Source organism: Falco naumanni, chromosome 7 (genome assembly GCF_017639655.2).
Source record: "Falco naumanni isolate bFalNau1 chromosome 7, bFalNau1.pat, whole genome shotgun sequence".
NCBI lineage: Eukaryota > Metazoa > Chordata > Aves > Falconiformes > Falconidae > Falco > Falco naumanni.
This window is the reverse complement of record NC_054060.1, coordinates 44,823,272-44,835,286: the sequence shown is the minus strand read 5'-3', so window position 1 is coordinate 44,835,286 and position 12,015 is coordinate 44,823,272. Positions and strand designations below refer to the sequence as shown.

Below are 12,015 nucleotides of genomic sequence, written 5' to 3'. Positions count from 1 at the left end.
CTTCCCAGGGAAGACACAGACATGACCTCACTTGAGTAGTGATGTCCTGTGTGTTGCAAAGCAATACAATACTGCCATAGTCTTCTGTGCTTTCTGTGACACAAAAAAAAATCACTTATGTTCTGAAATCCCAACAATACATTACTCTGGGAAGTCACCCAGGCAGGAGGGCTTCCTAGGTGGTATCAAAGTGAACACTTAAGGAAAGATCCTCCAGGAAACAGGGGAAGTGCATGGCAGTACAAGCATGAGGCTGATCCAGCTCTAGAGAACAGCATGAATGACAGTATGAAGACAAGGGATGCTATAGATCACAGTGACAGCAATAGCACAGCACTGGGAGATGCCCAGAGGCTAAACTGGCTGTTGAGGTTGCAAAAGAAGTTTGCTTCCTGCTAGGGTCCTCATTGGCTGGGGCAGTTTTTTTCAGCCCTGGCAGAGCAGGCTCTGCTGGTATATCTAGCGGCAGGGCTCCTGAGCGGGCAGAGGCAAGGACACGCACTGGTGGTCTGTCAGGGCTGGAGAATGGATCTGAAGATGTTCCTAGTCCTCACTGCATTTCTGCTTCACGCTGCCCTGGGCTTCCCTATTCAGGTGAGAGCATATCTATGCAACTGTACTCCATCTTCTGGTTGACCTGTTCTTCCTGGAGTGAAGCTGTGGAAACCCATTTTGATAAATTTCCTGCAGGAAAAATATTAGTCATATAATAATATATAAAGCCAATCTAATAATTTAGTTCCCCCCTTTGGCCTGATTTTGATGATATTGTTGTGCATTTATGAGCTGTGGAAGAATAATGTTTTTTACTTACTGGTTTTGCAGGACAGCTATGGAAACAGCACAACAAGTAAGTAGAATTTATACTGTATTTTGAAGAGAACTGTTAATCCTTGACTGTGTATCACACACCTTGGTGCGTGAATGACTTAGCTTCAGAGTGTGTGAAAGCACTGACTCTCAGGCCTTTTAAATAAAACTATGTTTCCTAATTTGTTATTGGCTGACTACAGATGTGTTTTCACACAGTTGTGCTTTACACATACTTTTGGAGTATGTTTTGTTAGGTTAATTTAGATGTGCTTTCACAGGCTTGAAAATAAAATATTCATAAGACATTTTGATACCTTTCCATTAAGTTGAGTGTTACAAAAAGACTGCTGCTGATTTACCTCTGTGCCTACCTCAGCGCAGGAGTAAGAAAAAGAGATTTCAGGTGTCAGAGAAAGATTTGCTTTGTGCTGGGGTAGAAAACAAATAGTACAAGCTTAGCTTACAACACAGCTGTGATGTGTTGTGAGAGGAAGAGGCCATGGAAAAACTTGCTCAACATAGTCACAGCAAGTAAGTGGCTAATGAAAAGTAACCAATTCTTCTTTTGAGCTGTCATTTATGACATGGAAGCAAAGGGATGTTGTAAAATTACCACTCAGTATATTTGGAGCTGTGCTTGCTCAATTTCAAAGTAGTTAGTTAGCTGAGAATCAAAGTTGCAGGATTACTGGGATAAATACATACAGTGAGCTTTAATTTACCATCATTACTGCTTTTTGTGCCTTTGCAGACATCTTTGAGTATTTACAGTGCAGGGAAAATGTGAATTGTATCATTTTGAAAGCTGTATCACATCAGATGTTCATTTTCTGAAGGACGTGGCAGATGCCTTCTGTGATATCTGATTTGGGTTTTAAAAAGGGTTTGCAGACTTTATGTGCCTAGGAATCTAGAGCCTGATTTCCACCGACTTTAACTAGTCAATTAATCTAGTGCTTTCTGGGTACATGAATTCTGAATCCAGTCAACCCATCTCAAAAACGTGTTTCCCTGCAAAACATTTTTAGATGCCATGGATCTCTCTGATGCAGCTGGTGGGAACTGACTGAACTTTTCTGTAATAAACTGCCATCATTACAGTGGACTCCAATTGCCATGTAACTGAAGTAACATTTTGGAAAGACAGACTGAAGCCCTTTTGGTTCAATAAAAGCAATTCTGTTGCAGGTTCTAGATAGCTTCTGAATAGCAGGAAGTCCCCTCAGTACATTTAGGCAATAAACGTTGTGGAAAGGAAAAGGTGCTGCAAGGTGTGACAGAGCTTGGCACATCTTCTGTTGAAGAAACATGGTCAAAAAAATAAGGAACAATGTTAGGTTTAGAAACAAGAACTATTTCCATAAGTATTCCCTGTGTCAGCGTTGGATAGGAAAAAAAAAAAAAAGTGGCTTTATATTTTGACAAAGAAGAGTGCAATTATTGGCAAACTGGAAGAGATTGCCAGACAGGCTTGTGGCATATCCATCATACTTAAGAACAGGTCAAACAAACTGTGGTCAGGAAAAACACAGATAAAACTGTTTCTGCCTTAGGGAAAGCATACAAACTGGGTGACCTCTGGAGGTCCTTGCAATTTCTAAACTTCTATGATATTATAATGAAATGTCTGCGTAGAATTTTATATATCAGATAATATTTTCATTTCCGTGTTTGTATCTAGAAACTGACATTCGGCAGAAACCAAAAGACATCACACTAGAAAGACACCTTAGGACTCAGAATAGTTCCAAGCTGCTGTCAGGTACATACTGAAGCTGAGATTATTTGCACCATGCTAAATTATAGCCTTCATCCCATGCTATAATTTTACTCTTTGATACTGTGAAACCAGAGGATTGTTGAGCTGGTTAGCCTGCACCTGTTGCAGTGAAATCTAGGGACACAGCATATTTTTGTCGCTAGTTTCCTTTGTCATTTTCCACACTGAAGCTGATAAATCCTTTGCTTATTCTTAGATGGTAAATGACCAGGATTCTGTCCCTCGGTGTGATCTAGTAGGATTTTTCATAGCTGTTTGTCAAAACATCAATTTAGTTTCTGTGCCTATGCATTGGTTAGTGCACTCTGTTCCCCGCCAAGCAAAGGGACCTGCCAAAGGATTTTCTGTGGTTGAGGATGCCCGTGCTATTGAACACTGTGAAGTTGAGTTTAAAATCTAATTCACCCCTTTTGCTTGTCTTTTTCTTCCTTGCTTTTTGCAGCAACAGAACCTACTGAGGTAAGGATGGCTTTATCTGCTCTTTTGATCACTTTGGGGTTCAGCATTGTGGAAATTGCAGTCAAGACTCATGTACTCCACCTGTATGTCCATCTGTGCTGGAAAGTCTTCTCAGATCAACAGTGTAACAGAGTGAGCAGTTTCCATCCCTATTCCATTTATTGCTCCATAATGTCCAGATATAGCCCACATCCCAGGAAGCTTTTGCCTTCTCCGGGGTCATAGAGAAAACATAAACTTGCTGTTTATATATAAAAGGCAAGATAAGTGTGGCAATCTGTTTTGCTACAGACATGACCCCCACAGCTGGGTACCAGCCCCACAGTTCCCTAGAAGCACTACTTAGCACAGCCTTTCACTGCTGTGTTGGGAGGTGATAATGGGAGGACTTAATCAGCAATTTCAACAGCCTTGCACTCTTACTAGCAGGCACATAAATAAAGCTGGAAGGTCTGAAACTTACTCTACACTTCAAATTGCATTTCCCAACTCTTCTGCACTAATTCCCTTGATGATTTCCATATCTGCCAAGTTATCAGAAAAGAATATCTACCACACCATGGTACTTCTTCACACATGGCACAGTATATAAAAGCTCAAGACTGCACTGGTAAAGGATACTTTCAATGGTAGCATTTTGATCCTTTGGATGCTATATTATTTGATATTCATGTTACAGTATAAAGTGTGAGATAATACTAGTGCATCATTCTCGCAGGTTACTACACAAGAGGATATATTCGGTATGTATTATTCCATCTAAATGTAAGTATTTGATAGAAGTACTGATTATTGGCTACCCAGTTACTCCAGAAAATAACACATTCTTAACACAAATTAATCTTAAGGAAGAAATATTAAATGCACTTACCGTAATATTTCATTTCAAAGCAGAGTCTGAGTTTTGGCCTATTGCTTGGTCTTGCTAAAAACCTCAGCTGTTACTTTTGCTAAAATTAGCTCTTCTTAGATAATGACCTGATTTAAGCCTCTTCCAAAGGTTACAGAAACACCAAGGCCACGTGCTCATGCTTTTTATTGATGTCAGGACTTACTGCACAATGCTCAGAGCTGGCTGGTGCCACTTGTAAGGCCTAGGAGTCCCTGATGCCGGGCTTAGATGGGGACATCAGTCCAACCCATGGAATAGGAATGCAGTTCTGGTTTCATTGGTTTCAAGGATTTTTCATGGCCAGCAGCAAGCAGTAGGACTGCCCTCCACCCTTTTTTGCTCCTGGTGTCTGCTGTTGGGGGTTTGAGTGTGAACTGTGCATGCCGAAGGAAAACTGCTGTCTGAGCGCATGGAGGGAGCCACGCAGCCAGCTGGCTGCTTGAGCAGGACAATACAGACTTATACGAGCCAAAGGTCCAGGCCTTAAAATGCAATGGCTTGGGAAAAACAAATTTAAAAAAGGGAGAGAGGGGAAGATTGAAAGGGAATGGTTCTTGGTACTGGATTAATGACAAAATAACCACAGCAGGGAGGTTCACAAGATTGTGTCACTGAGCAAATATCTACATGACTGAACACCATACCAGTCCCTAAATAGGCTCCGCAGGTTTTCCATGCATCATTGTAGTCAGGGACTGATCAATCTAAGTGAGCCCCTGGAAACACATCAGGTTAAAAATCAGGATTTGTAGTTTCCCTGGGAATGAGAAAATGATACTCTTGTATTTCTGTGCAGAATCTCCATTGCCTACAGAGACTGCCTCTGAGGACGAAGTTATTTTTAACAGAATTCTGAAAGTTAACAAAGGTAATGCCACCAAAGCCCTGCTTATCATGGGTTTCCCTTTGTTGCTTTATAGGGGTGATGTGGGAGGTACGATGTCTTACCACAATCTGTGCAAATATTTCCCTCATTTTACACACCATCATGTTAGGGACACCCAGAGACAGGCCACTGGGACTGCTGTGTGGCCTGCTGAATCCCCATGGCACCTGAAATCTGTAGTGTCAATACTGAAGGTAATACCAGGTGTGCAGGCAACTGAACTATTCAGACAGCTTTAACTCTTGGCATCTTTGTCATTTTTTGGACATAAAAAGAGAACTTGGGTATTTGAATGATTTATTGTTTAATGGCCTTTTTCTTGAATGCGAGCATCAGTTGTGTTCAGTTATCACATGGCTTTGTAGTACAGACTCCTAGATAAGTTATGGTCAGTTCCACACTCCCTGCTCCAGATTTTCTCTTCCTTGATTTTTCCAAACATCCCCCATTCTATCAGCTTGTCTTCCTCACATCTTCCCTTTTAGCAGTCATTCAAGAAGTTTTACTACTGGGCTCCAAACATTGCAGTAGTTTTCTCTAGACAATACTCTTCTTTTTGGTTTGCTTGCCTTCTTGAGTTTCCTTATTGGCACCTCCTGCCTTTGCCTAGCACCTTTTCTGGGTGGATATTTGATGCCATTCATTCAGTGTCACATGATGGATAATGAAATAGTACCAAAGTGCAGGATCCCTCTCACTATTCCAACTCTTTTGGTCATTCCCTCTTGCCTCAACCCCACCCAACAGAGCTGGAGCTTGCCACCTCTTCTCTTAGCTAAGAATACAGCAGAAAAGGTAGGCAAGTAGATAATGTCCATCTAGCCCAGGGGTCCTCAATCCGGCCCCCGGTATTTACAGACCACCCCCCCGCTCCTCCCCCCAACCCCCCTCCCCCGCCCCGTGCCGGGGGCTGGGGGGGGAACCAAGCAGCCGCAGATGGCTGCCTGCCACTTCATCCAGCGCCGGCCCCCTGGTTAAAAAGTTTGAGGACCCCTGAATTATAGCCCAGTGGTCCATTTCTCATGTTAGCCAGGAGCAGATGCTTAGGGAAAACCAGAAAAGGATGATAAGTTGATAGTAACGCTTTTCCAAGTGTGCTTAGCAAGCATACAGCAATCTATGGCTCAGACATTTCCATCCCTTTTCTCTCACCACAGGCAGCTCTCAGTACTTGCAAGAAGGTGACATAGTTCCACGAAGGAGTCGCAGTGCCATCAGCTGTCGCCATTGCAATTGGCCCCAGTCCAGAGATGGGATTGTTCGTGTTCCCTATGTCTTGGATCCTACTTATGGTGGGTGTAAAATTTGATAATTCTTTATTTTTTAATTGTTATCTTTTTTTTAATCCAGTAAGCTTCAGGTAGAAACCTCCTTCTAGTGGCCACACAAACAGTCGATTAAATAATTTTTAAGGATTTGCTTAGCACAGATGAATTGTAAATTACAAAAAGCTGAACAGGAAAAAGGAAAAGAGATCAAATTTCCTTGAGAAGTTTGTATCCATAATGTTTTGGGTTTGGTCTCTTGGAGGCAAGAATGATCATCTCCTGTAATGGTACTTGCCCGAATACCTGCCTCTATAAGGTTCATGCCACACGTTGCACTGTGGTTTCCCTCACCTGCTTTTCATTAGCAAAATAGTTTCCCATAGCTGTCTCCCAGTGTCCAACCAGAAGACACATCAACAATCACCACTATAATTTAAAACAAGTAGTTGAGAAAAAAAGGCTCCCCCTTGAATCCATTTGGACAAATATCTGGATATAGAGAATCTGGTTCCAGACTATTATTATCTTAAATGAAATACATTACTGAGCAAAAAGCAAGAAAGAGCCTAGGCTGTCCCTCATTTACGCTGTTTCTGAGGACTTGTGAGTTTTTAATGGCACCTGTCATTGCCCTTGTGTGACCCCCTAAATTAACCCTTTCTTCTCCAGAGGAGAGCCACATAAAGGGGATTCATGATGCCATGGCAGAATTTGAAACACTGACTTGTATTAGTTTTGTGAAGCGCAAGACAGAACGTGACTACCTCAGCATTAAATCTGCAGATGGGTGAGTTGATTGATAAATTAACGAGTTATTTCTACATTGTTTTTCAATTCATCATGACACTCATTCTGTGTGACCTTACAGAGGAAAAAGGAATAGATTTAGAGAAGAAACTTTATGTTTTATCACAGTGCCACCAAGGCATCTTCCTTGGATACCTTGCTAGTACAAGGGCTGAGCAGTTACACCAGGCACTCACCAAAGAAGTGATGGAGATCATGGGACAACACCATTAAGGTGGAAAGAATTTCTAAGCTCATGATTTCTGTGTGATATAATGCACACTTGAGCACAACATATAACAGATTACTGTAGGTCTTTTTTGCACAAGCAAAACTAATTTAATCTAATGAAATAAACAGTTCTCTGAATCACAGTTGGCTGTCAGTTTCAGAATCAGAGCCTACAGGGGAATTGTTTAATATCCATTAGCTTGAAATTGTTGTCGATCTTAGTCCATCTCTGACACATTGTTCAGTATTTTGGAAAAAAAATTGTTATTTCTAGGGAGTTAAAGTCACTGAGTACAGAAAATCAGGATGAAGGAGCCTCCCTGCTAATGAAGGTCTTCCAGGAAGCTTTAGTGATGATGATCATGTTTGTTGTTTCCTATGCTGTGGCCAGTTTTGCTCTTCTGTAGGCTCTGACTATCACAGTGGACAGGAAGGAATCCTTCCACTCTCACAAGATGTGTGTGAAGCAAGGTTCTCTGTATTGTCCCTTTGCCTGCCTGATGATAAAAATCCCATAAGTCTTCTGTTGGTGTTCAATGCCTCTCTCAGCTGCTGGTCCAACTATGGGAAAGTAGGAGGTGGACAGACTGTCTCTGTGATGAAAGGAGGCTGCATGTGGAAAGGAATAATTCAACATGAACTGGACCATGCTCTGGGCTTTTTGCATGAACATTCTCGAAGTGACAGGGATAAATATGTAAAGATCATGTGGGAGTACATCAGTCCAGGTAAGTACCTTTGAACTCCTCAATGTAGAAAGTGGTGTAGATACATCCAACTGTTCCCAAGTCTTCCTTCTTCCCTGAAGGGAATAGATAGAAAGCATACTCTAAGTACAATATCATATATTACAGCTGACAGACCAGACTTCAAGAAATTTGAAAACTCCAATAACCTGGGTCTTCCATATGACTATTCCTCAGTAATGCACTATGGCCCGTAAGTAGCAGCATGGCATCGCTTTTGTTGGAATGCAAATCTTAAATTAGATTTAGTTTCTATAATAATTCTCTCTTGACTACGAGTTTCCCCATTCCCCCTTCTGAGAAAAACGGTGAGTTCAGACAAGCCATTCCCTAAGAGAAAATGGCCTCACGTTGCACCAGGGGAGGTTTAGATTGGATATTAGGAAAAATGTCTTCACTGAAAGGGTGGTCAAGCATTGGAACAGGCTGCCCAGGGAGGTGGTGGAATCACCATCCCTGGAAGTGTTTAAAAAATGCATAGATGTGGCACTTAGGGACACTGTTTAGTGGTGGACTTGGCAATGCTAGGTTAACAGTTGGTCTGCATGATCTTAAAGGTCTTTTTCAATCCAAACAATTCTACAGCTCTGTTATACAAGGAACCATGTACAGCTGAGCTTGGGAACAAAGGAGGGCATCTTGAGATTGACTCAGCTTACTGCTGGACATCTTAATTAAACCTATTTGAACAGCACTGTTAATCACAATGACACGTGTACAATTCTTGTTTTCTCTCCAAAGCATGCCATTAATTCCTGAAAGAAGTAATTGTACTTAAAGAACATATTTTTCCATGTTTTTTGCAGCTACACATTCACTAATACCACTGGGAAAGCAACTATTGTACCAATTCCTGATGGATCAGTACCTATTGGACAGAGGCAGGGACTGAGTAACTTGGACGTGGCCAAAATCAACAAACTTTACAATTGCAGTAAGTATCTCAAAGCCATCCTTTCATCTTCCACCCAGATCCTTCACAGAGATGCTTGGGCACACTGCAGACAGCAGTTTCTCATCAAAGACTGTGAGACTCTTCTCCTAAATTCATGGTACCCATTAGGGTTAACCTGGGAGGGAATGCAAAGGTGAACTTGGAGGCACATTGTGATCAGTGAGAAAATGTTTTGTGCTTCCAAATTAAATCTAACACATTCACTATTGGCGTAAGTGGCTGCTGTGCAACTGGCCTAACTGCATACCATGTTATATACTTCACTGAAATAATTTGGTTTCTTACAGCTCAGGAGACAACTATAAACCCCACAAAGAGCCAGGCATCTCTGTTCCTCCTTGCAGTTTGTATTTAAGACCTGAGCCAAACCAAAACAGTTATAGGCTCCTCTGAACAGGAACCATGTCATGATGCCTTGTCCAGTTTTCATATTTAAGCTGTCATTCTAAATATGTATGTATTTTAACTCTTTAATTTTAATGTCTGCTAGAATAAATTCTTCCATAAAATCAGAGAAATCAGTCAAAGGGAAAAAAACATGACTAATAAAGTATTACCCCTTGCACAGAGGAAAGCCCAAATCCTCCTCCTAAGCTTAGATTTGATGCAGAGGCATCATATGTGCGCTTGACTCTTCTGACATCACTTGACTTCCCCATCTCAGTAGAAAACAACGTCACCAATTGCAGTGAGCTGAAACCTGTCAGTCTTTGTAGAGGTGCAGAAAGAAATCCCTTGCTAAACTGGAGCTAATCAATAAAAGCTAACATTTTTTCCAAGCACCGCTTTACATTTTGATGCAGATACTTATGCATTACATGAAAATTAGGACAACAATATTCTTCATTTTAATCATACCAGTACTCTGAAATGAATGCTGACAGATCAGAAAATTGAGAACAGTCCATTCTGAAGAGATTGTAATTGTAATTGTAAATGAGTGGAAGCTTCTGCAAGCCTGCAAACATTGTTTCTTTCTCAGGTCGCTGCAGCACTATTCTTGATGAAGCATCTGGGTCACTGAGCTCTGCCAACCACCCAAGAAATTACTCAAACAATACCAACTGTGTCTGGCTCATCCGAACCCGATCCAGAAAGGTAATCACAGGTCAATAGTGGTCTTGGAATATGGCTGAACTTACATCTTTCTATGCTAAGCATTTTGTGCTTTGTCTGCATTCTACTTGCCTGATAATGAGAGACGTTTCAGCCTAGTCTCTATTTCTTCACACCTTAAGCCAGGTATGGGCAAAACCAACTGCAGACCTGCGATTTTGAAAAACTTCCATACTTTGGGCTTCAGGTTTACAAAATCAAGGCAAAACAATCTGAGCACGGAAGCATTCAGTCATTAGATCCAAACTCTGCAACTTCAGAGGATGAGAGGCAAGGCTGGCTAAGCAGTTCCAGTTTGGGCTTGGCTACAGCTTAGATTCTGTCTGTTTTAAAGGACACTCCGTGAAAGAATTCACATACATATATTAAAGGCTGGTTTTCTCTTCCCTTCCAGATTTCTCTGCACTTTCAAGCCTTTGAGCTGCAGACAACCAGAGGCTGTCAGGGTGATTATGTTAAAGTTTATGATGGATCCAGCAAGTCTTCTGCAGTTCTAATGGACAAGACCTGTGGATCAAAGATACCCAATGATGTAGTTGCTTCTAGTAATCTTATGCTTGTAGAATTTGTCACAGATGGTGCTGGTACAGCTTCTGGTTTCCGAGCCACCTTTACTTCTGGTAGGTCTGAGAACAAAGAGAATGGCAAAGAAAAACAATCTGTGTCAAATCAACCTTCCTTCTCACAGAGGAAAAACATTGAGGAACTACTCTCTACAAGAGCCATCACTACCTACCTTGCTTTTGATATAATGGAACAGTCCTACACCAACACCATTCATTCATTCAGGCAGATGGGGCCATGGTCAGAACAAATGGTGTTAGTCAGGTGATTCACTGTTCACCTTGCCTCTCAGATATGTGCCACTCCAAAGCATGTGCCATTAAGGGTAACATCAATTTAATGTTACTGCTAGTGTTACTAGTACAGTAGAAAGAGAATAAATCATAATGCAGTATTTAAATATATTGCTCCTCTGAAAAAGAAGCAGTTTTCAATCACACAGTTCAGAGAGTAAGACATATCTATAGTGAACTAGCTCACCCGACCCTGGCAAGAAGAGAGGCAGTATTTCCATGGTCAGGATCTCTGGAATGTATTCACCGAAACCACATTTTCTTCAGTCCTATTTAATGAAGACCCAAGGCCACAGCTATACAGTAAAGTTAACAACAGGCTTCCAAGTTAGCATGTATCAGCTGGAATAAAGACATGCATGTGTGCATATCTGGAGCCTACAGCAACTGTACAGAAGTGCAATAGTGTGTGAGAAAGCTCAGCCATATCATATGACCTTGTATTTGCCATGGGATAAGAACAAGCACACAGAGTTTGCATAAATCCACTGAAATGCAGTAACTTAAGTGTATACTCAAACCAAACCAGCAATTTTGCATTGGGTCTATGTAGTATCTATTTCTGTCCATTGTAGCTATGGAAGGGAAGAAGAATAAGAAAACTGCCCATGCCACTTTGATGTGTCAACAGCCATAAAACAATCCTAGTTGTCAGATAAAATGTGATTTATCATTTACATACTTTATAAATACTACAGTTTGATCAGAGCTCTGAAAGCTAAATATTCTTTCATTTCACTTACAGTGAAGACCCAAAGAAAACCTAACGTCTACAACTGACTTAATGAAGAAGAACCTATTCTGTGAATATCGAAATTACGTGTTTCCTACTTTGCTGCTGTTCTGGCTTGGATCAGTATGAAATTTAATTCTATTAAGAATCGAAGTTTTCATCTTCCTGAGAAAGTTTATTCCCCAAGCCATGTAGATGTATGAATTCTATACATCTGGCATGCTTCTCCTTTTGTCTGCACAGTTAAGTTATTACCTCTTTCTATTTAACAATTGAATAAAAAGCTTCATAAAAAAAAAAAAAAAGAAAGAAGTTTCCATTTCTGTTTTCTAGTAGTCCCTTCCAGCCATACACACTATTGAAGTGGTCTTACTTCTTAGCCCCCTTCATTCAGCCACAGCTATCTTTTAAGTACACCACTGATATCATCATAGGTTTAGTTAGTTGCCTGAAGAGACCAGGTCCAAACTTTACAGGTTCATTTTATGATCTT

At 41.0% G+C, this 12,015-nt stretch overlaps 1 protein-coding gene across 1 annotated transcript; it reads left to right on the top strand.

The window, feature by feature from the left end:
• The first annotated feature begins 497 nt into the window (after window positions 1-497).
• Window positions 498-11,770, top strand: ASTL (astacin like metalloendopeptidase). The gene is made up of 13 exons (XM_040601531.1): window positions 498-594; window positions 826-850; window positions 3,036-3,052; window positions 3,771-3,795; window positions 4,741-4,812; window positions 5,988-6,122; window positions 6,768-6,885; window positions 7,665-7,843; window positions 7,970-8,054; window positions 8,668-8,795; window positions 9,799-9,914; window positions 10,327-10,552; window positions 11,535-11,770. The coding sequence occupies exons 1-13, from the start codon at window positions 526-528 to the stop codon at window positions 11,567-11,569; spliced, it is 1,230 nt and encodes a 409-aa protein (XP_040457465.1). The 5' UTR covers window positions 498-525; the 3' UTR covers window positions 11,570-11,770.
• The last annotated feature ends 245 nt before the right edge of the window (window positions 11,771-12,015 follow it).

Bases quoted from the DNA above. Each gene is read 5' to 3' on its own strand.
- ASTL (XM_040601531.1), top strand. From the start codon at position 526: ATGGATCTGAAGATGTTCCTAGTCCTCACTGCATTTCTGCTTCACGCT. The intron at 6,886-7,664 runs GTGAGTTGATTG...TGCCTCTCTCAG, and splicing joins AGCATTAAATCTGCAGATGG to CTGCTGGTCCAACTATGGGA. The intron at 9,915-10,326 runs GTAATCACAGGT...CTTCCCTTCCAG, and splicing joins TCCGAACCCGATCCAGAAAG to ATTTCTCTGCACTTTCAAGC.